We start from the raw sequence: 25,141 nt of genomic DNA on the forward strand, positions 1-25,141 counted from the left end.
GTTTCTCTATTTGTTGTTCTAAATCTTCTTTAAATTTGGTCATTTCTTGGTTTAATTTTAATGCCTCCAATTCTTTTTCCACTTCCTTTAGTTGTTCCTTTATTTTCTCCAGGGCAATTTCAATATGCTTAACCAAAATCTTTATTAGGCCCAGTGATGAATTTAGAATATATGCCCCCCATTCCTGTAGCAGCTCGTTAGTTACATCCTGCTGGCTGGGCATCAACATTATTCTTAGGCCTCTTGGGACCCTTTCTGCTTCCAGATATTTACGTAATGCAATGGCCTCCCAGGATTTATTGATTTCTTTTCTGGTTAGCTTTTCCCAGGCTCTGATTTTACCTTTTACATCATCCTTCGGTGTATCACTCTGTTTGGCTTGAACCTTCTCCATGTTCCCCTTGTCGAACATACTAGTAACAAGTTCCTTTCTTTTAGCCTCTCTTTTCTCCATCTCTATAATGCTGTGAATTGCTGTTTTTATTTGATTACTGTGTTTGTTATTTCGTTCTGTTTCTTTTGAAGACTGCCGGCTTTTCTAAAACAATTAGGCTAGTTCTGATTTCCACATTGGATATAAATGTTGTTGGAAGAAAGCCGGCAGTCTTCAAAAGAAACAGAACGAAATAACAAACACAGTAATCAAATAAAAACAGCAATTCACAGCATTATAGAGATGGAGAAAAGAGAGGCTAAAAGAAAGGAACTTGTTACTAGTATGTTCGACAAGGGGAACATGGAGAAGGTTCAAGCCAAACAGAGTGATACACCGAAGGATGATGTAAAAGGTAAAATCAGAGCCTGGGAAAAGCTAACCAGAAAAGAAATCAATAAATCCTGGGAGGCCATTGCATTACGTAAATATCTGGAAGCAGAAAGGGTCCCAAGAGGCCTAAGAATAATGTTGATGCCCAGCCAGCAGGATGTAACTAACGAGCTGCTACAGGAATGGGGGGCATATATTCTAAATTCATCACTGGGCCTAATAAAGATTTTGGTTAAGCATATTGAAATTGCCCTGGAGAAAATAAAGGAACAACTAAAGGAAGTGGAAAAAGAATTGGAGGCATTAAAATTAAACCAAGAAATGACCAAATTTAAAGAAGATTTAGAACAACAAATAGAGAAACATGAGGAAACTGTAAGACTGAGAAAACACAATAAATTTGTACGTGATGCCAATGATTACGCAGAAGGGAGAATCTTCACATTTGCCCGAAAATTTGATCTTTACAAGAAACCATTACAAACTAAAATCGTCTCATCCTCTAGCCTATCTTCAATTACATCAACGGAATTGATAGATGAAGATTCTAATTTGGATGAAGAACAGAAACGTTTTTTAGGGGATATGCGCCTCGTACTCCAACAGCGGCAGTGGGAACAGGAGCAGGGGGCGCCCAGACAAATGCAAGGAAGAGGAAGAGGCCGCGGCAGATTTTGGCAATCAAGACAAAAAAGCCAACCACAACAACAATATCAAAAAAAACCAGAAGAGGCAAGAGGAGAAAATGTACAAAACCCACAAAGTGGCCCGGAAACAAGGGGCATGAAACAGAAGAGGGGCAAATAATGGAAGAACTGCAAGTGGTCAACTTATCCAAAAGGGTAATGACACCAGCGGAAACGACTCTACTTAAAAGGGGCATCAATTTCTGTCCCACAAGAAAAATGGATTTAGCACAAACTAGGATAGATTTGTATCTATATATTCGAAAGATTAAACTAGCTAAACATTTTCTAGAGAGACAAAACAAACCACAAATCAACAGAATCCTCATGAAACCATTCTCAGACCTAACTGTAAAAGACGCTGATGGATATCTAAACCTTCTGAATTTGAATGCTGAAGAGGAAAATGAAATAAATTTGGCAACAGCAATACCACAAATGGGAGCGGGGACAAGTAAAATGAAGGCTAAGTCAAAATTCTACCCGCAACTCTCCCCGGGTAATAAAATTGACATCTTCCAGGAGACGGTCATACAGGAACTATATAATATGCCGAAAATGCAATTCAAAGATAACCTGACTCCAGAAGAACGATTGGCACTGACAACCCTCATCAATGACAAACATGTGGAAATAAAAATGGCAGATAAGGGTGGAAATGTCGTAATCTGGGATAAAGATTTATACACGGAGGAAGCATTAAATCAACTGTCAAACCCGGAGTATTATGAACAACTAAGGAAGAATCCAACAGATCAACTAAAGAGAGAGTTAGATCAAAAACTATTGACATGGGAAAACAGTAATCTAATTGATTATGAAGAAAGAAAATATCTAACAGTTGACTTTCCACGGATGGCAACTATGTACTTTCTGCCTAAAGTCCACAAAAACCCCACGAAACCACCAGGGAGACCGATTGTGTCTGCAAATGGTTCATTGATGGAACCAATGGGGAATTTTGTTGATTTCTTTTTAAGACCTTATGTGGAAAACTTAAAATCTTACCTGAAAGACACGACAGACTTCTTGTGTACCATATCTGAGTTGGTTTGGCGGGATAATTATTGGCTAATATCCATGGATGTCATCGGATTATATACAAATATTGACAACAACTTAGGATTGATGGCTTGCAAATATTTTCTGGAAAAACGAAACATACATTATAAGGAACATAACGACATGTTGTATGATATGATCAAATTGTTACTCTCAAACAACATCTTCTTCTTTGGAGAACAACTCTATCGTCAGCGAAATGGCGCGGCGATGGGTTTCTCATTCAGCCCAAGCTATGCCTGCATAGCAATGGGTTGGTGGGAGGAGGAGATAGCCTGGAATCAGCAAAATGTGAAACACACCCAACACATCGTACAATGGAAGAGATTTATTGACGATCTGTTTATAGTGTGGGGGGGAAGTGAGAGTGAATTTGAAGAATACTTTGAGCTTCTGAACAACAGCACAAGAGGTTTAAAATTCACATACACAAAAAGCAGGCAATCGATATCCTTCCTGGATACAGAAGTATATATCCAAAATAACAAACTAGAGACTACCTTACACAGGAAGAAAACAGCCACAAACTCAACATTGGAAGCCACCAGCTTCCATCAGCCTGCTTTAATATCAAGCATACCATATGGTGAATTTCTCCGTGTGAAACGCATCTGTAGCGAAAAAATAGAATGGGAGAAGCACAGTGCAATCACAATGGAGAGATTCCGAAAGAGGAAATATGGAAAGAATCTGACAAAAAAATGTTGGGAAAGAGCTAACGAAAAACCAAGAACAGAATGTTTGAAACCACAAATCAAAGCAAAAGAAACAGAAGAACCTATAAGACTGATACTGGATTATAGCAAAGAAGCAAAAGAAGTTGTCCAGATTCTCAGAAAAAACTGGAAGTTGTTGAAATTAGATCCAACAATTGGTCAGAAAATGGGAGACCACCCAGTGGTTACATACCGCAGAACAAAAAATCTGAAGGACCAACTGATTCATAGTCACTTTATGAAACCGGAAAAAACAATTTGGCTCAAAACTGTTGGATTCAACAAATGCTATAACTGTAAAGTTTGTGAGATAGCAAAACCAACGAAACAAATTGAGATGACTAATGGAAAAATTTGGAAAATTAAAGAACTAATCACTTGTAAAACCCAGTATACAGTCTACCTGATTGAATGTCCGTGTAAGCTGCGCTATATAGGAAGTACAATTTGTGAGCTAAAGAAGCGCATCTTGGAACATACTAGAGCCACAACCAACAAGGACAGAGGCAATGCTGTGGCCAAACATATGGAGACAAATCACAATGGCAATTGGCGACTTCTAAAATTTCTGGGATTGGAAACATTGGCCCCAACGGAAAGGGGTGGACATCGAGAAAAATTGCTACGCCAAAAAGAATCACGCCACATCTTGGACTTTCGAACGATGACCCCGTATGGTCTGAACCAGTCCGAAGAACTTTATGTACATATTTAAGAATAATGAAAGCCTCTCTTGACATGCTCCATAATGGATTTTTCCCCTCCTTGTAACCACGGCATAATATACATGTAAACCGAATTCTGGGCCAAATTCTTAATGTACCTAATTTTGTGTTACTATCAAAAACTCTCACATAAATCAGCCCACTTGAGGGCCTCAAACAGGTCAAATGTATTTAGACCCAAAAAAATAAGTGATTGTTTGAATACCATGAGAAATTATATGTTGAAATAATAATTCTTTATTACAAAGTACTGGAGACACCAACTATCTTTCCAATTGCAAGGAATAATTAACCATATGTGAGTCTTAAAGATATTACATATTTAAGTCAGCCCACCAGAGGGCCTTTAGAAGTTTTTGAAAAATTGTTTCTAATTTCAATTGCCTTAAATTACATTTAAGTTTTTCCAGTACATGAGAAATCTTGTTGGTAAATGTCATAAAATTAGTGTTTTAGAATTGACAACCAATAGTGAAAAAAGTGATGCACAATTTGTTCTTTTGTGAAAATAACACGAAACAACTTTTTTAATGTAAATACTACAAGTCCCAGAAGGCCATAGTGTGAAAGAAAACCTAAGGCTGGAATCATGTGACCGATGGTAGGAGGGTCTCCCATTTTAAATTGTTCTCAGCAAACAGTGTTTGTAACAACCGTGATCAAGTGAGTAGGGAGCTCACGAAACGCGTTGGTTTTACGCTGTGAAGTATGCTGTATTGATTTAACCAATAAATCTATCAGTTTCTTTAAAAAACTTGGACTGGAGTTGCGGCTTCTTTTGGCTGGAGCGCGGGAGGTCCTGGGCTCAAGCAGAGATATAATATGTTGCGGTTTGGTTCTACCGCGCGAAGCAACGCACTTGCCAGTAGCGCCTAAAGTGAGAGGAGAACGGAACCATCTGGGATATATATATATATATATATAAAAGATATACATTCTTAAAATGTGAGGATCAGTGATTTTCCTTTTTACTTAGAATGTAACAGGTTAAAGAAAATTGTACAAATCCTCTCCTGTATTCAGTCTATTGGGCATCTTCGTATATAACCGTATAATATATTGGCTCTAATTGGTGCAATTTTTTCTCTCTGTTCCCACCCCTAATTGATTTGGGAACTGCTTCAATCACAAAATAACAAAGATCTTTAAGATTATTTTGATGCACCAATTTAAAGTGACGGGTGACTGGATATGAAGAATCCGAATTTACAATCGCCCACTGGTGCTGCAATATATGGTTAAAAACAGGGAGTTTTGTACTACCAACATATTGAAGTTGACATGTACATTCAAGCACGTAGACTGCGTGGTCAGTTTTACATGAATAGAGGCCTTGAATTATGTGTAACGTAGCAGAGAAGGCATCCATAAATTCCTGTTTATTGACCCCAAACTTACAATACCTGCACAAGCTGCATTTGTAAAAACCCTTTCTGTTAGTCAGCCAATTGCTCGTGCTACGTACTTCTGGATTGGTTCTAACAAGAGCATCTCTCATAGAGGGAATAGCAATAGTCATCCTCCCATTTGGTCTCATTAAGCTTCTCTAGAAAATGTCCAGTATCCCTAATGTAAGAAGGGAGATTTTCAATGTACTCATGAAGAAAAAAGTCCACATATTTGGACATGGCCTCTAATAAGCTTCCTTGTGCTGAGATTATAGGGCGACCGGGAACTGGGGAAATTTGTTTACGTACTTTTGGGATTAAATACATAGTCGGAATAATGGGGTGTTCAGTTCTCAAAAAATTGTGTTCTTCTTTACTGATTAAGCCCTCACGCTTCCACTGAGCCAATTCTTTAAAGACCTGCTCTTTAACCAGGGACAATTCCGCAAAGGAGGCTTTTTTATAACAACAGATATCACTCAGATGTTTCATAGCCTCCTCCATATACATTGTACGGGACCAAAGGACTATATTTCCACCCTTGGTAGGTTTATTCACAATTATATTTTTGTCATCGCTGATTTTTTTCAAAAGGCGAGAATATTGCTGCTCTACATACTGCCTATGTTTATTTTTCTGCAGGCATGACTTATGAAGAGCTTTGAGGTCATCAATAATACAGTCCCCAAAATATCTATGGCATCCCTAGCCATCATTGGGATAAATGTGGAAGGTGGACGAAAATGTGTGAGGGCTGCCCTCGTAGTGATAATACCCAAACTCTGGAGATCATCCTGTGTATTAGAGGACAAAACATAATTACAATCAGCCAATGCATTCACTGTTTTTAACACAGGAACATCAGACCCTTGAAACTGCAAACTCGGTTGGTTATCAATATTAATAGATAAAGCTTGTGCATTTGCATTATTTAACTTATGATATTTTAATAGCTTTAACTTTCTAATAAATTTGAATACGTCGACACGAGATTGGACATATTTGAAACCAGACTTAGGGCATGAGAGTCCCAAAGCCAAAAGTTGCATTTCTGCATCCTTCAAATCCAAGTCAGTCAAATTAATAACAGTATTAGCAGCCGCTGTACTGTTCATTCCAATCTATGGTTCCCCATTCCTCTTATTATTAGAGGAACGGAACCCTCCGCGCTTTGCGCCCCTGTTTGCTCTGTTCATTCCTCCTTCGGCATTTGGAATTCGGGGTATTCTCGGTCGTAATGTTTGCCAACGGTCCTCTATTATAAACCCCAATTCCTCTGATGGGCGATAATTAGATGGCATTTGCTGTTATTGGTTTGCCTCAATGACATCTGATTCTGCACCTCTGATAATTGTGCTAGCTTCAGAGTCTGAGGACACCATATTATGTTGTCTGACATTGGTTTGTGGGTGTTGCACTTTACCACTCATTGCATTGTATATATGTACTTGCATTGTATGTATTACTGTCATGAGTGACGTAATATGTGAGGTCATAAGCAGTGCATTGCAGGCCATAAGTTAGAGTTAGCTCAGGTAACTATAACTGCTGAATTTCACTGGTTTTGCACAAGTGAAATGTGAGCCTAACTATAACATTCCTGTTTTTTTTCATTCTACTTCCTAACTGTAACCTTAGAAAATGAGAGTGTAAGTGATTGCAACAATGTTTCCTTGGGTGTTTGACTGGGTGTGTGAGTGTCTGAGCGGGTCTGGTTTTACCTGCATAAGTGTCTCACTGGGTGTGCCTGCGAGTGGGTGTGTGTGTGAGTCTCTGAGTGGGTCCATGAGTGGATGTGTGAATGTCTAAGTTGGTCTGTGAGTGATTGCTAAATCATTGGAGTGGGTCTGTGAGTGTTTGCATGAGTCTCCAAGTGGGTCTGTGATTGGATATGTGTGTCTATCTGGGTCATTAAGTGAGTGTATGAGTGAGTGGGTCTGTGAGTGGTTGTGTGAGTCTCTAAGTGGGTCTGTGAGTAGTTGCATGAGTCTGAGTAGGTCTGTGAGTAGGTGAGAGAGAGTATGATGGGTGCATGAGTGTCTGACTGGGTCTGTGAGTGGGTGTGCATGTCTCAGTTCATTTGTGAGTGGTTGGATGAGTGTCTGAATGGGTCTGTGAGTAGCTGTGAGAGTGTCTGAGATGTTCTGTGAGTGGGTGCATGAGTGCTTGAGTTTGTTCTGCTCATTCTCTTATAATTTGCTGCCTTTTTCTGCTTGTTTCTGACCTTTATTTTGCCTCTTTCTGTTAGTTTCTGACCTCTACTTTACCTTTTCTGCTTCTTTCTGACCTTTATTTTGCCTCTTTCTGCTCGTTTCTGATCTCTATTTGGCCTCTTGCTGCTTATTTCTGGTCTTTATTTTGCCTCTTTCTGCTCGTTTCTGATCTCTATTTGGCCTCTTGCTGCTTATTTCTGGTCTTTATTTTGCCTCTTTCTGCTCATTTCTGATCTCTATTTTGCCTCTTTCTCCTTGTTTCTGACTTTTATTTTGCCTTTTACTGCTATTTCGTGACCTTTATCTTCCCTATTTCTGCTAATTTCTGACATTTACCTTGCCTGTTTCTGCTCTTTGCTGACCTCTATTTTGCCTTTCTGCCCATTATTTTGCCTCTTTCTGCTCGTTTCTGGCCTCTATTTTGTCTCTTTCTGCTTGTTTCTGACCTTTATTTTGCCGCTTTCTGCTAATTTATCACCTTTATTTTGAGTCTTTCTGCCAATTTCTCAACTTTATATTGCCTCTTTCTGCTCAATGCTGTTCTTTATTCTGCCTCTTTCTGACCTTTGTTGTGCCTCTTCTGCTCTCTTCTGACCATTATTTTCTATTTGTTAATAGGGGATGGGACTATGCGGCTTCCCTCCTGCAGCTGATTTTGGTCATTGTGACCCCATCCCCAAGGGACTCACCTTTTTGCAATGGGATGGGGCTTGCGGACCCCTCTCTGGAGCAATTTTGGCCTGGGGACCCCATCCCCTAGGGCCTGGCATTTTTGCAATGGAGGAGGGCGAACCATGGAGTGTTTGCTGTGACTTGGCGGAAACCGTTATGTCCCAGAGGTGGGCACCCGAGGACATAGCAGGAGCTGGCTTGGGGGGTGAAAGTCCCCAGGACCATTCCTGGCTCCAGGAGGGGGGCTGTGCAGCGCCCCTCCTTTGATGTAGTAGGGCCTGTCCCAGGGAGGTGGTGGTCCACAGGGCCAAGAATGGTCCGGGAGGTGGGGGCACTCAGCCTCCCTCTAATTTGAAACATAAAACTTGGCCTTGGGGAGTTTGTGCTCCCCATAGCTCGGGGGTCTATCATGTCTCCCCATTAAAAGAAACTATCACTGGGAAGGTGGCAGTCCCCAGGCCCTGGGTGGTCTGCGCGGACCCCTGCAACACAATATAAGCCCTGGGAGGTGGTGATCCCTGGGGCACAAGGAGGGAGGCCCGAGCGCCCCGTCCAATAAATTACATTTAAGGCTGAATGCCCCAGGGGACCTGGCCCAAACGGGTGCTAAATAATAGAGAAGCACAGGAGCCCATGCTTCTTTTTGTTTTTAGCCATTAATGCCCCGGGGATGCCATTCCCAGGGCCGGCTCGCTAGCCATGTATCAGGGTTCCCGTCCCCCAGACATAGCATTATCTCTTACCACACCAGTGCGGGCAAGGTAACCTGTGTCAGCGCCTGTTTGGCTGGAGCCTTTTTGAATCTCCTACCGTGCCAGGGCAAATAGAATGTCTCCTCCCAGTGGGTGGGGGCTTTAAAAATGCTCCCGCCAGCAGGATATGTTTCCTCGTGGAGAGGCTGCATGCCCCACTCCCATATTTTGTGAGATTTGGCTCTGTGGGTGGCCTCCCTGGGGCCTATAATGGCTTGCGGAGGAGGGCCCCTTTGGAAAAAAAGGCCCGGGTGATCGGGCCCCAGGGCCTAATAAGGCTCGTGAGGGTGCCACTTGGCCCCCTCTTCCCTTGTAAATTCTTAGGAACCTGGGGGATGGTGTCCCCAGGGCGTTATGATGTTTGGGGAGGGAGCCAAGCAGACCCACTCCCTTTTAAAGAGATATAGCTCTGGGAGATGGGGTCCCTATGGCCTCTTAAAGGCTCTGGGAGGGGGGCTCTGCAGCCTCTTCTCCTTAGAAAACCACAGCTCTGGGATGGATGGGAGTCCCCAATGCCTTTAAAAGGCTTGGGGAAGGGGGGGGGGGGTCGCAGGTCTCCCTGCCCTAAAAAAAACAGCCCTGGAGGATGGAGTCCCTCAGGCCTAATAAGGCTCAGGGAGGGGGGTCACTTGGTCTCCCTCCCCTTTAAAAAGAGGCCCCCGTGTTGGGATACCAAGGGCCCAATGAGGCTTGGGAGGTGGGCCTCTCGGCCTCTCTTGCCTTGAAAATATATAGGGTCCTGGGGGTTGGGTACCACAGGGCAAAATGCGGCTCGAGGAAGGGGGCCATGTGGCCCCTCCCTATAAAAGTGCTGTAGAGGGATTGGGTCCTTAGGGCCTTTTAAAGGACCAGGGAGGGGGGCACTTGGTCCCCCTTCCCTTTACAAAACATAAGGTCCTTGGATATGGGTTCCCCAGAGCCTAATGAGATTTGGGTCGGAGGGCTGCTTTGACCCTTTCCCCTTTTAAAAAAAAAAGGACCTGGGGGATGGGATCCCCTGGCCTAATACGGGAGGGGGGGTCACTTGGCCCCCCCTTTAAAAATATAAGTCCCTATGCTGGGTTTGCTGCAGGCCCTGTGACCAACTCATTGCTGCACATGGCCGAAGGGGGATTGGCTTTATGTATGGTAATACAATATTACTTTATGGTAAAAAAAACCTCTAGAAATTCACTGAAAAAACTAAAGGTTTTCTTGATGATCTCTCATATTAACAGATCAGCATGAAAACGTTTCATGAAGGAGCTGAGGTGGATGAATCTTTTTGTAAAGGTTTGTGTAGATTCTGCAAATTGTGACAAAGTTACTATTACAAAAAAAACAACTTCTTCTTATGGCACCTCTGGCCTAACTATACAGTGGTGACCGCACTGTTTAATATGGTGGGAGACACTATGAAAATACCTTTCCAAGATTAAGATACTACTTTACATAACAAGCAATCTTGTGCTAAAACTTTGCTACAAAGAATTAGATTTCTATAAATTATAGACGTAGGAATGCTGCAAAGTCTTGGTAATTTGAGGCAGCAGCACTCTAGATAATTCTCACAATTTCCACATTAAAATAATGTGTTAATATCCTCATTCTATTGACCAAAAGTTGCAAAGTGATTACGCCTCAGAACATGGTTTTATTCTAGCATAAGGGCTTTAGTGCACAGTTAATGTTTCAGAATCGACCATGAATACACGCATTATACTGTATTCCAGTAATCAGGAATAACAGGTTTTGCCATATTGGATACCAGAGAGTTACACAAATGTATAAACCAAGACATATTGAAGGTGTTTGTGATCCTTTTTAAGCAGTTAATGTGGCGACCCATCTTCAGGAAAAATTATTGAAATAGTGTCCACAACCCTGGAGTACAACAAATTCCCACTTGCCTAGGGTTGTGATAAGGCACACAAAATAACCCATGGTGTTCAATAAATGCATGATTAGAAATAAATAAAAACATTAATATAGTTGCAGAGCAATTGAATGCATGTCCACTAAAATTCTGAAATTACAAAGTCCTTTTGAAGCTACGTTTTCATAAAATGAAGTAAACATTTTATCTGTAGGCAGTATATATAACATGTAGCTAATATCCAAATATGTTTTTTAACCTGTATCATTTAGGAGGAAGTCATTACCTTCTGATGAGTGAGATTTCGCAAATTCTTCAAGAGAGCGGTCATGAAGTCACAATGTTGCTGCATTCTGGAAACATCAATATCGCAGGTATATGAATTCTCTTTGAGTATGGATATATGTGTCAACATTTATAGTATTTCCGTAAAAACCATTGTGTCTTACACTATGACAGTCATCTTTCCAGTATTAATTTGTTTATTCCCATTAGGAGAAGGAATTTAAAAAGGTAGAATATTCATTTTGAGTATGTATTTCAGGAGAGGTATATGCTTTGGCTTATAGTCTTATCAACTAAGTTTGAGTGTTATGAAATCACACCAATGTTATATCTTAGTGATAGTCATCAAAACCCCATACATATCCGGTGCTAGGCCTATGCCTTAAATTTGAGGTGGTCAAATTCAATGAATATCCTAGTTATCCCACATCGCAATAGGACTGCTGCTGAGGGCGGATCCCCCTCCCTCTATTTATTTTTAACTCCCTCCTCTTCTTTTCATATTTTTTCGGAGGGAGTTTTATATATCGCAAACTTGACCTGAAGGTATCAGAGTGCTTTACATGAGCACCAGTTACTTTACAGACGTACACATTCATTTTTAGTAGGCATGAGGAGATTAAGTGATTTGCCCAAATAACAGGACATTAGCGTTCGTGCCAAGACTCAAACCCGGTTCTCCAACTTCGAGGTCGACCGTTGGTGGCCATGTGTCCTCTATGCAATAGTGATATTAAACCAGTGCCTCCTGTATCACCAAGCCAGAGATCTTAGGCCACCAATGCTTATGGCATTTGGCGTTCGGACCCTTGGACATGTTGACATGAGAAGGAGACTTGATCTTGGCAATATGGAGTGGAAAGATTATGTGGATTAAGGAGAAACTCATTCTGAGTGACAATGGGGGTAATACCTTGGTTGCTGAATTTGCATTGGCTGTCTGTATGTCTGCTTTGTAGACATGGATGTCTTTGTTAAGTGGGTTGTGGGCTAGTGCACAATGTCTTATGCCATGATATCCTTAGGGAGTGGTGAATAGTGAAGAGACACTCTCAGTATCTTATTGAGCTACACAAATGTGTTCAGGGGAACAAGGTCCAACAAGAGTAGATGATATGCCTTAAATCCCAGAAGCCGACCTTGCAAGCTCGAGAAGAGGCTTCACCACAGGCATCTGTGATGGGTGGTGATCCTTATTCGCACGTCATCACAGACAAAATGCAGGCTATATATAAAATGCCATCTTTGAAGCAAAAAGCACTTTTTGGGAAACCCTCAAAGGTAAAATGGATGCAGTGGCGATTAACCTGGGTCTTCTGAAGGACAGTCAATGATAGTTAGCAGGAATAGAAGCCCAAATAGAACAGAAAGTCTTGAAGATCCAAACACAGTCTTCGACATTAACTCTAAAAAATGCAAAAACTCATAGATAGAGTAAAATTCATTGAGGAAAGGGTTGAAGATATTGAGAGATGTGCCAGGTAGAGTAAGATTCATATTGTAGGGTTGCCTGAGGGTGCAGTGGGATGAACATGTGCAAATATCTACAGGGCTGGCAGAAGGACCTGGCCGCACAACATAAATTGTCTCCTTTCTTATCTGTAAAGTGGGAATACAGAGTCCTGGCCTGTGGCAGTGTTAGTCAAGTTGTTACACTACAACAACTTTGTTATAATCGTAATGGAAGCCAGGACCCAACAACACTTCGCTGTTGACAAACAAAAAGTATTTATATTTCCAGACTGCACACTGGTGGTGCAAAGTCGGAGAGAAGGAGGAACTTCAGGTACTGGCAAAGTTCTGGTCCTGCCATATTCACATCAGCAAAAGGGGTCACAGAGAATAATAAGCACATAAGCAAGCTCGAACATGGGATTGCTGCAGCTCATCACTCAGAAGCTGGTAGCATATAGCACACTTGAGAATCAAAATGGGAAAGCTACTAAAAACTTGATCAGACAAAATGGAATAGGTGGATTTACTTCAAATGGGCATGGATAAATCAGCACAATACAATCTCTTAACATGGAATGCCTTGGGGTGAGGGTAATGTGGTTAGGAGCCATGAGGTACATACATATTTGGAGAGAAGAGAGGGGTACACTTTGTCCTATTGCCAGAAGCACACCCCACCGCCACAGAAGGGAACAATTACAGCATAAATGGCAGAGGCAGCTGTTTGCAATGTGTTCCTCTTCTCTTCCCTGGGGAGCAGTGCTTAATTTGAGCATCTCATGGTTACTATGTAGGGAGAGCTGTGGGGCTGCAGCCACAGAGGCTGACTCCAGAGCATGGGGCACACAGTTTGTTCCCCGGCAGCTCAGATCAGGACCATAGAACTCTGGGCAATAGCTCACCTAATCTCCCCAAAGGCCCCCAGGGTTTTGAAAACTTAAAGGATGCTATGTTTGAGCTTTACACATATGGATTATAGGATCTGTAGATCATAGAGTCCCTCATTGCTGCTCAGTGCAGAAAGCTTCTTTACCCCGCAAAGTCCACCAACACCATATGGGCTCTAGATGTTGCTTTGTACGGAGTTGTGCACAAGTGGTAAAGAGGCCTGCCTATTAATTTAAGTGGGTCATATTGGGGAGTCTGGTTTCCAACCCTGAGAGAAAGGCTCCAGGTTCAAACAGATGTAGGGCGCGCAGCCTGGGGGTCACCAGACGGGAGTGCTCAGTCTTGGTGAGGTGGCGTATAAGTGGCTGCCAAATGTGTTCGAATCGTATGTCCATGTGATTAAGACATGCTGTGAGTAATTCTAAGGCCAGAACATTGTACAACCGAAGAAGCAAAGCTGCAATGGGGGGAGGGTGGGGTATTTTCCAACAGGTGGCAATGAACCGTCTCGCCACCCCCAGCAGCTCTAGGATCACATGCCATTCTGCGTTAATAATGGCTTCCAATGTGCCGGGTTTAATGCCCAAAATCGCTAGTGACGGGGTAGAAGGAACCGGAAAATCCACCACTTCTTTAATGTGACTGAGGACCTCCTTCTAAAATAGCGTGAGACCAGAGCAAAAGCACCAAATGTGCAGAAAGTCCCCTCCATCTTTCTGGCACCTCCAGCAAAGCATTGGGAATTCGATGGAGGCGAGCGGGGTATAATACTATCATGTCATCAGTTTGTATGCTGATTCGCACTGTGGTGTACTGCGGTATACCTTGGGGATGTCCCTCCACAGGCGGGTCCACTCCTCAGGGGGATGTCATCAACCAGATCCGAGGCCCAACGCGTCTGATAGCCATGAGGCATGGGTTGTTGAGAGTGCTGTAAGACAGTGCAAGTTTTAGAAATCAGACCACTTGACCCCTCAAACCTACGAACCAAGGATTCAAAGGTGGTGAGCGACAGAATCGCCTCCTGGGCATATGTCAGGGAGCTAAGCCAACGTTGCAACTGATAGTATTGCATGCACGCTCCTTCCGAGAGGTGGAAGGTATGTTTGCATTGCTCAAACGTATGGAGGGCGGTGCCCTGAAAAAAGTCCTGGATAACTCGCCGTCCTTCTACTGTCCAGGCAGCAAAGGCCTGAGGTTGTAAGGCAGGGGGAAACATAGGGATGTGTGTTAGAGGTGTGTTGGTGGAGGGAAACATTGTTAGACCCAGTGGTACTGCCAGTCTATCCTAGATCTCCAAGACCGTTCTCTTTGGAATAGCTATGTAATCACTGCTAGGACGGACTCCACATGTGAGCCAGGCTAGGTCCCACAAGGGTCTACAGGATACCGCTTAGTCCAAGTGGAACCAATGCTTCTTGCTTTCGGGAACTATCCATTCTGATATAAACCAAAAGTGGCAGGCGCAATAGTATTCCAACTGGTTGGAACAGGCAAGACTTCCCCGGGACCTGGGAAGCATGAGAATCTTATGAGAGAATCAAGGAAGAGACGTCCCCAAAATAAATTTGGTAAATTTGCGCTGCAGGGCCAGAATATCCGCTTGTGGTATGGGGGTGGGTAGGGTTTGAAAGAGATAACGAATTTTAGGAAGAAGTGACATTTTAATGGTGTTGATTCGCCCTAACCATGCCGGGGGAGGCCCTCCCATCTGCGCATTTCCTCTCCTATGGACTTCCTATATCTGGGCCAATTGGACAAAGTCCAAGACTAAAGTGGGGGAGTCAGATCCAGACCCAAGTAGCAAATCAACCCATTGGTCCAATGCACCGCAACCAAGTCCCGCAGTCCCTGGACTTCAAGGGCCGAAGGTGTAAGATTGAGGGCGAAGGATTTTGCAAGATTGATCCGATAGCCGAAGGCAGCTTCAAAGGACCCCAGGAGCGCCACCACCACAGGAAGGGAGGTCGATGAGAAAGACAGGGAGAGCAGAAAATCATCAGCGAAGAGAGAGGCCTTATGCTCATAGCCACCCATGGGGATACCCCGTATATCCTGATCATGACATATAGCAATGACCCGGGGCTCTACCACAATGGCAACAGTAAGGGGGAGAGCGGGCATCCCTGTCGAGTACCGCAATGGATAGGAATAGGGGCTGTGAGAAGACCATTAAAACGAATGCGAGTGGTGGGCTTCGAATATGGGGCCATCAGTTTATCCCAGGTCCCAGACCAACTTTCTGGAGGACGGCCCTAAGAAAACCCCAGTCCATGCTGTTGAACGCCTTTTCGGCATCGAGAGACACCAGGCAGGCAAGGATATTTCGGAATCGCACTTTCTCCACTACATGAGCTATCCGGCGGATATTGTCCGCACCCTGACAGTGACGAATAAACCCCACTTGATCAGGGTCAATGAGACCCGGAAGATGAGGATCCAAATGATTCACCAGGAATTTCGTGAAGATGTGGGCATCTGTGTTTAATAAGGCAATAGGGTGAAGGGAAGCAGGCAGGGGCGGGTTTCTTTCTGGACTTAGGGATAAACACTATTTCCGCCTCATTCATCATGGGGGAGAGACCCACGCGATCAGTGAAGCTATTAAAGAGATGAAGCCTTTGGTCCCAAAGTTGCGGGTAAAAGACCTGATAGAAAGTGACCGTCAGTCCATCAGGGCCCGAGTTCTTGTCTAACAGAAGCTGTTTCAGCACTTTAGCTATTTCTGTATGGGAAATAGGATCATCAAGTAATTTCGTGAAATAGGGATCAATAGGATCCCAGGGGCAAGAGTCAAGAAAAGCCGTAATAGAGTCCGGGGGACAAGGAGCATGCGTGTAGAGGTCCTTGTAGAAGGTCTCCAATGTAAGGGCTGTTATCCCCCTCAGAGATAGCCCAACCATCCGGTCGCTTGAGCTTAGCAATGGGAGTTCGGGCAGCATGAGCCCGAAGACGCCAAGCACGGCACGCCCCCATGTTATCCCCTCCCGAGTAGATTTTCTGTTTGAGATTGACTAAAAGCCGCTCTGAATTGTTGGCACGCTGTAATCGGAGTTGTCCGCGAAGGTCCGTGAGGATCCGCTTGTTGCGAAGGGACGGATGCAAGTGGTCCCTACGTTTTGAAGCTTTAATATCCCTAGAAAGGGTAGACTCAACCAGACACGCCTCCCTAGACCTGTCGATGGATATTGACATGATGACCTCCAGAATAGTGGCTTTGAAAGCGTCCCAGTGGACGTCTGCAGGAGTATCAGAAAGAGAATTGGCGAGGAAGAAGGCCTCAATCTACCTGCCCGCCACATCAACACGGTCTCGGAGGGCATGGAGGGGCATTCTCCACCAAGGAAGTGGTGCTCTACAAGTATCAGGAGGTTGGAGTGTGAGCAGGACGTGTGCGTGGTACGAGATGGATATGTCAGAGATCTCTGCGCTGCACAGCGCGTGGACCAGGGGAAGCGAAAGAAAGAAGTAGTCAATACGCGAGTACGAGCGGTGCACATGAGAAAAGTAGGAGTAATCCAGAGAATCCGTGTTTAATTGTCTCCAGGCGTTGACCAGACCAAAGTTGGTGATGGCATTCGGCAGTGTCGCTGAGATCGCCTCGACAGTATGATGTGTTTGCGCAGGGCTGACCCATTCAGGGTTCCAAACCAAATTTAAATTGTCCCCATGGACAATAGGCATAGAAAGTGAATGTAGGAGGGCCCCCAAGTGCAGGCAGAAAAATGCGTCTTGATACTGGTTATGTGCATATATGTTAACGAAAGTGCAAGAACCCCTCCCCCAAACCATGTGAACCTTGAGAAACCTCCCCCATCATCAGCCGTACACCTGAGGGCTGCTGCTCGCCAGCCTGACTTAAAAATAATAGCCACTCCACTAGTCTTGGAAGGAGAGCAGGCCCAGTATTGGATGGGGTATCTAGGGTGGGACATAAGGTGGGTGTCAGAGGAAAGCAGGTGGGTCTCCTGAAGGAAAACCACATCGGGATCCTGGTGGAACAAATAGCGTCGCATCAGTGAGGCTTGTTAGGTGAGTTCAGCCCCTTCACGTTAAGAGAGAGGAATTTAACTAGGTTTGTCAAAGTACAAACAGAGGAATATGTCGCACCTCTTCCACCCGGCAGGATCCTAAGCGCCCCCGGCTACCTCCAGCAAATACCCATCATAACGAAAGTGTGAGAAGGACAGCCCAACTCCCCAAACCAACAAGACCCTAGCAGGTCTCAAAAGGGTAACCCCCAGGGAGTGAGAGAGGTCGGCCCCCCGGAGCCACGCAGCAAAGGGAAGAAGGCATACAGTCAAAAAGGAAAAAGCAAAAGATGAAAAAGAGGCAAAAGCAGAGGACCAACTGGGCCCACAAATCCAAGAGAGAACCCACAGCGTGCCCCCAGAGGATCGCAATGTCACAATCCCTAGCAGAGGCACATCCAAGAGAGGACGATACATAGAGAAAGGGAAAGAGAGTAGAGAGAAAATATAAACGAATGACCAACTGGGCCAGGCAAATATAGAGTCTAACTGGAACAGCCCAGGATCACTCAGGAGGGCCGTTCCGAAGAAGTCACTCTCCTGTGGGACTCCGATGTGGGGGGGTGGCGGACACACAGAGAGTCAAAGGTCTCCACCACCTGCATCCCGTGGGTAGTGAAATAAGAAAAATTCAAACAGGCCACTGGGCCTAAGCTGTGAGAAGCACCAAGCATAGGGCGCGGGTGAAACCAAGCAGCAGAAAGTCATTCCACCTGAGGTGGCTAGGTACTAAAAGGTGGTGGCCACTCAGAAAGCAGATGTGGCTTCTTATGGGACTCTGATGTGGTCGGGAGGCAGACACTCAGGCAATCTACGGTCCACGCAGCTTGCATCCCATGAGAAAGTAAAGTGAACACAATTCTATCAGGCCACCGGGCCTAATCTGTAAAAGGTGTCAAGAGGAAATTAAAAGCCAGTTCAAGTTGTGAAATGTCATTCGGCTGGAGGCAGCAGTTTCATTGAAGCAGGAGAGCCACTTAAGGAGCAGATGTGGCTTATGATGTCTTGTTTGGTTTGCGACGAGTCAAGCACCTGCAAGTGGCGTCTAGATCGAGGAGAGGAAGCAGTTGACTACTCCGGGCGGAGAGCGCCAGCCCCACTCTATCGGGAAGATGGGAGATCCTCTTTCTCAGGGTCCACAGGAAGGCAGAGGAGCCATTGCGCCTCTCTCAGGGACCGACAAATGTGTTGTTTGCACTCCCAGGAGAACCTCAACACAACTCATATTTAACATCAAGGTCTCTAAATTTGTCCGTAATGGGCTTAAACTTCTTCCTCCTTTGGAGTGTAGAGGGTACCAGGTCTTGGAAGATTTGTATCGATAAGCCGTTATAAGAGACCAATTTGATCCCCTGCACCTTTTTCAAAATGGCCTTCTTGTCTGTGAAAAAGTGGACCTTTGTAAGGATATCTGGGACAAAGTCAGGGCTATTACAAGAGCCAAGGACCCGATGCACCCTATCAAGCAGAAGCGGGGAGGCATCTTCTTTCTCCCAAATGGCATGCAGGAGGTTTGCCGTGTATGATAGAATGTCCTTCCCTTCCATTCCCAGTGGAACCCCTCTGATGCAAAGGTTGTTCCACCTACTGCGGTTTTCCAGGTCTTCCTGCTTTAGTTGTAGGGTGATATTTTGATCTTCGATTTCAGCCATCCTTTTCCAGCGGTTTTCGATGTCTTCCATCCTGGTGTCCATCGTGCGTTCAAGGCCATCAACCCTGTCGCCTATCTCCGTGACATCCCTCCATATATCTTGGAGCCCAGTCTCAAAATCCTGATGAGGGAGCCAATCTCATCCTTAATTTCCTACAGAAAGGATGACATAAAGGCTTTAGTGATTAGCACATCGGATGTGGGTTACCCAGACGGCTCTGCTGAAAAGTTAGGGTCCTCTTGGGCTTGAGAGTTTGTCTTGTACCAGCGGGAAGTAACAGGATTCTCTCGGGAGGCCGAAGAGTCAGCATCCTTGTTAGCCCTAGGGTTGGAGGGCATGACAGCGATCCCAGTCAGAGCCAAGGGCCCAGAGACAAACAAAAAGAAAAGACACAGGAGGTGGATCCTGGAAGAAGCGGCAGCAGTGCAATGTAAGGCAGGAGACCGCCCCTTTGCGCTATAAATGTTCCATGGAGTTTTGAGCTAATGCAAAAGAACACCGTGCAGTTGGCCGGACCAAAGGCAAGAGGGGCCCCAAGCAATCACCACAGCAAGACCGCAGGGCTACCCAAGGCCAAGTCCGGGAGGCAAAAGCAGGTGGGTAGCAGGTTACAGGTGCCACCCCGCTAATATAAGCCTGTAGTGCTGGGGTACGGTCAAGGATTCTCAGGCATCCACAGCGGCACCACCAGTGTAAAGACAGCTAAGACAAAGCGTCCTGCACCCTCTGCCGTGGGGATGCACTGTCATAGAACTGGGGTAGTCAGTACGTTCAAGAGCCTCATCTACCAGGTCACTCCAATTAACAGCGCTCTGTGTCCCAGGACAGTGCTACCGAGTGTCACTGTGCTCGCCCAACCACTAGCAGAGAGTCAAGGTTCAGGAGCCACATATGCCAGGGCCCAACAGAATAACCACAGGCGTGATGCAGGGTCCCAATCATGGGCAAGTAAGGGTTGTAAACGCAGAAGGGAGGGCCCCTCCGGCAAACAGCCACAGTGCCCCAAGCGTAAACGGGACCCCCAGTCGCGTGACAGCAGTCTCGGTTCCGCAGGGGAAGTAGCACAGCAGGGGTGAAGGCAGTAGAAGGCTTACCCGCTGTCCCCAGGGCCCCCGCAGGTGAGCACTAGGTCCACACCGACCGCAATCCTCTCCAACCGTGGTCCCTCGGTGGATCCAGGGGCATCAAAATCGCCAACCAGGCCTCCCGGCAGCACAGGGCGGAGGATCCACCAGGGGCAGGCAGGACAAGGCAGAGCTCCCACGGCCGAGATCTCCAGACAGAAGCAAAGCCGCGGGGTGAGAGAAATTCAGGCTGCAAGAAGGCCGCAAGAGGCCAGGCGTCACGAAGCTGAGGGAGCGAAGCCAGTAGGGCCCTTCCAGTTACCGGTGGAGGTAGGCAACGTGTCCCGCAAACTCCAGCGAGTAGTGTTCCTCCGGGCACGACATGCGCCATATAGATTTCCCACGGCCGCCTCCAGGGCTGGGCAGCCGGAGCAGCAAGGGAGCCAAAAGGCACTGGGGGTCTAGGGGCCCCCCAGATGTTTTGATATTCCCAGTGCCGGGGGCTCCACCGCGGAAGCCAATCACTCTTGGTACATAGAGATAGGGCCAATACGCAGCAGAAGGGCCTCCCCCCTGGTCATTGCCCAAGATGGCGGCCAGGGGTATCCGAGACCCAGCCGATCGGAGACCACAGCCGTGCAAGGCTCATAAGGCCGGTCTCCGCCAGGAAATTCAACATCTCAGCGTCAGGACAGTAGGCGACAAGCCCTGAAATTAACAGCAGTTGCAGGATATGGCAGAGCAGAGTCCCGGAGAGAGGTGTCTCACTCCATCCGTGCCGAAGCCACGCCCCCCCATGACCCGTTTCAGAATGTATATTTTATGTTATTGTGTTTTTTGATTGACATGCATGCAGTATGGTAGATACGTTTTTCAGCTTACAGTTCACTGTTTTTATTCATGTGCGGGCGATTTCACTATGTGTTGTTTTATGCAGTGCCCATCAGGGTTGTGATGAAATACTATTTAAATTGTAAGTAACTAATCACCTCGATTGTTCTTTAGAGTTGAGTTCTTCATTCCTGTAGTTAAGTTGTTTCCCACCTTCACACGAGGGTTGTCTCAGTGCGTGTTATTTACCCATGGTTATGTTAATGCTACGCGTCCTTATTTCTGGGGTGGAAATACGTGTTAGTCTTATTTCTACAATTTACACTGTAGACAATTACATTGTGGGTGCCCTATGGGTACTAGACCCATTTATGCAAATCTATTTGCATACCCTTCCTTGAGGGTTATGTATGGTGTATAAATCACCCTGTGCTACACATATACATTTGTTTGTTAAACGGTGTGTAAGTCACCCTGTGCGGCACGTTTGTTGTACGGTTTGAAAGTCACCCTGTGTTACACGTATACATTTATTTGTTAAACGGTGTGTAAGTCACCCTGTGCTGCAAGTTTGTTGTACGTTGTGTACGTCACCATGTGCCACACACATTGTTTTCTGCCCCTAGGTCATAGCGGCTGTATGAGTAGGAGTCAACCTTCTTTTCATTTTCCCCTAAACTCTTATACATAGAATATTGTTGGGTGAGGGTGTCCCCTGTTGTTTCAGGTTTATTCACTCACCCGTGTTTTTGGGGACATTCTTTCGGGTGTCCTTCACCCATTTCCACTATGCTTTATATAAATTTATAGAGGAGGAGGATGTGTGAATGTGTGATATATTATATTATCCTGCATTTTTTTATCCATGCATCTCCTCTATGTTTCTTTATTATTCATGTATATTTTCCTATGCATTTTCTTCTTGTCTTTGTACTTCCTTCTATATCATCTACTTTATTTTCTCTTGTATATTTTCTTGTTTATCTTCTGTGTATTTTCTTTCATGCTCACTGTTTTTCGTTGTATCGATGCTGTGATTATTTCATTTTTGAAGTCTATACCTTCTTGCATTTTTAGTTACGTTACTTATTTCTCTTTCTTGGACCTTATATGAGTTTGGTGTTTCATTTTTGTGTTGTGGAAGAAGGTAGGATATGTAGTAATCTGTATTGTAATTATCTTGTTACTTTCCCCCTAGCTGCTCAGCCAGTGTGAATGTGCTGCTTGGAATGTTGGTGTGGTGATGATAGATGAAATGTTTGGGTGCCTGGGAACTTAAGTTTGACAGTTGGAGTATGGGATGAGCAGCAGGCAGACTGCTCCTGGTGGGGCTGCTCTACATGATCTTTACAACTTGTAACTACAACTTAATAAATCTACTTGAAGTACATCTCGTCTGCTGGACATCATTACTACACTTAAGATGAGGAGGAAAGAAGTTTGAAGAAATCCCAACAGCCCATATCAAAGCAAAATATAACAACACGCACATTGAAGTCATGTCCACTGAAAAAGAGCCACCTCCTGTGTCACAGAGGGATTCAAGAATGACAGGAAGAGCACAGTCATTGCAGCACATTGCAGCACAAACCGCTGGTATATCTGCAGCAACAAAAGCCTCTGGTAAGGGCATGTGCCACAGTTGCCACAGTTGTTGTGAAGGGTCTAGGGCCTGGTAGAATGGCTGCCATCAAGGTCTTGACTATTGGAGGATTGAAAGTAATCTCCATCACTGACAACTCTCCAATTCCACACAATGGATGCCAGCCACAGAAAGCTCGGGCGATGTAAAAAGAAAATAAATCCAGGAAAGTCTAAATCCAGGGATAGCCAAAACATTAGTCTTTAGTTTCTGAAGAAAAAAAGACCTAAAAGTATATGGATGACTTTTTCATTTAGCAAAGCACGTGAATAAAGAAATTCTGTCTTACATAACTGACACAAGACAATAAAAAGAGAGAAGCAAATTAAAGTTACCTCCTCTGTATAAGGAAATACTTTTGCTTTCATACCTTATTCATTCAAAGAATAATACTGGAATCTGTTCATTGTGTTTTCATTTTTGACATGCTGCATAAATATATTTATTTTTATTGGTATTACATAATCTCTCACATTACAAATAGTAATTCAAAATTATTTGTAAAAAAAAAAACAAGAGTTAATTATTAATTAAATGCACATTAAATATTACTATTACAGCCTCCCTAGCCATTCTTATAGCTTTGGGGGCCTTGGATAGTCTGAATTGCCATACTTGTAGGAGTGTGATGGTTAGTTGTTGTATTGTTACTATCATTTGCAGCATGACGGGCAGTGTGTGGTGCACACTGCAGTGGCCTCCTGATAGTAGCCCCCCACTTACTTTTTTTTACAAATCAACCACTGCTGGGGCGTTTGGTGTGGATCCACCCGTGGGTCCTCTTTCTGCTACACCATCAAACGACTCCTAAGGATGTTATGTGTGTAGATTCGGGTGTTAAGAAGACAGAGAACTACAAATACTGACATCATATCTCCCCAACACAGTGCAAACTGCTATTCCCCCTGCCACTGTTCCCTACCGGCCGCTACTGTGAAATACGCAGTATTTCACTATCAGGACATATAAAACACACCAGCACATACCCTACCTTTCACATACACTGCACTCTGTCCATGAGGGTACCTTGGGCCTACATTAGGGGTGACTTAAATGTAAGAAAAGGGAAGGGTTGGGCCTGGCAAATGGGTGCACTTGCCAGGTCATCCTGGCAGTTAAAAACTGCGTGCGCAGACACTGCAATGGCAGCTCTGAGACACATTTAAATGGCTACTCATGTGTGTGGCACAACCAGTGCTGTAAGCCCAATAGTAGCATTTGATTTACAGGCCCTGGTACACTTAGTGCACTTTACTTGGGACTTACCAGTAAAGTAAATATGCCAATCATGGATAACCAATCATAATCATAATTTACACAGAATATGCATGTTAGCACTGATCCACAGTGGTAAAGTGCCCAGAATCCTATAACCAACAGAAACAGGGCCAGAAAAATAGGCAAAAGGCAAAAAGTTTGGGGATAAACCTGCAAAAAGGGCCAGCTCTAACAGGCAGTAAAAGGTGAAAGGGGTAACAGGGAGGTACCATATATGGAGTGGGGTGCCATATATTAAGGTGGAAGAAACAGCAGGTGGTAGCCTGTTTTTCTTTGTCCAGTTGCAATGTAACTGGGGGGTGTACTGTGGTTGAGACTTTCGATTCAGGAACACTAACTCCTGCTATACCCTCTAATAATTGACATCAATGAATGGCAAGTAAATCTGGAGATAAACCTCTATTTTATACTGTGCTTTATGTACTAATAGAAATGTACAAGGCCACCTTGTACATTTCTATTAGGCATTCATAATGAGTAGGGATATGTGGGGATCTCAGGTGTTGCAAGATGCCGTGGATAGTAAATGTCTTTCATGATATGTTACAGAAGGGAAGCCGATTGTGTCACGCAGCATGATCAGGTGTTGAGGTTGGGGTGAGTCAAGATATAGGGGTTTGATTAGGGTATTTCCTATCAAGGACCTTAACCTAAGTATATCCAAACCGTCCTGGAGAATATGGATAGTGTCACATCCTGACTGTCCGTATCTCCAGAATTTTGAAGGGTGTAGTAGGCCTAATGTTAGTAATTTTCTGGGTTCTATTATCAATCCTGAAACAATTTAAACAGATAGAATTTAATTTGAGATTCCCTCACTCCAATTTTCAAGTATCTCTGTCCAGGTGTTGTCTGTAAAATTCTCTGCCATTTGTCCCTGATATTTGGGTTTGTAGTGCAATGATGTACCCGTAGGTTGTAAGTTCCCACCATTGCGCCCTTGCATTGTCCCCAATGTTTTAGGTATTGTAAGATAGGAGAGTCCTTTATGTCCCAGGGTGGTGTCCCTAGTCTACTGCAAAGTTAGTGTCGTAGTTGGAGGTATTTCCATTACTGATTTTTGGGTATATGGAATTCTTCTTGTATCACCTCAAAGGGTTTTAGTTCACCTTGTGACAGGAGTTGATCCAGAGTAGGGATGCCTGCAGGCCTACATACTTTCCAGTGAAGCAGTCATCCT

General features: G+C 44.6%; 1 protein-coding gene across 1 annotated transcript in view; it reads left to right on the top strand.

Annotated features, from left to right (window-relative positions):
- The window catches only part of LOC144817969 (UDP-glucuronosyltransferase 3A1-like), an 858,629-nt gene that overhangs the window by 124,054 nt on the left and 709,434 nt on the right, over positions 1-25,141 (top strand). Inside the window, exon 2 of the mRNA XM_078674945.1 lies at positions 11,108-11,209. Within this exon, the coding sequence (XP_078531071.1) occupies positions 11,108-11,209 (102 nt within the window). The remainder of the gene's footprint in view (positions 1-11,107; positions 11,210-25,141) is intronic.

The sequence above is a fragment of the Lissotriton helveticus genome, chromosome 2_1, assembly GCF_964261635.1.
Source record: "Lissotriton helveticus chromosome 2_1, aLisHel1.1, whole genome shotgun sequence".
In the NCBI taxonomy this organism is placed as follows: Eukaryota; Metazoa; Chordata; class Amphibia; order Caudata; family Salamandridae; genus Lissotriton; species Lissotriton helveticus.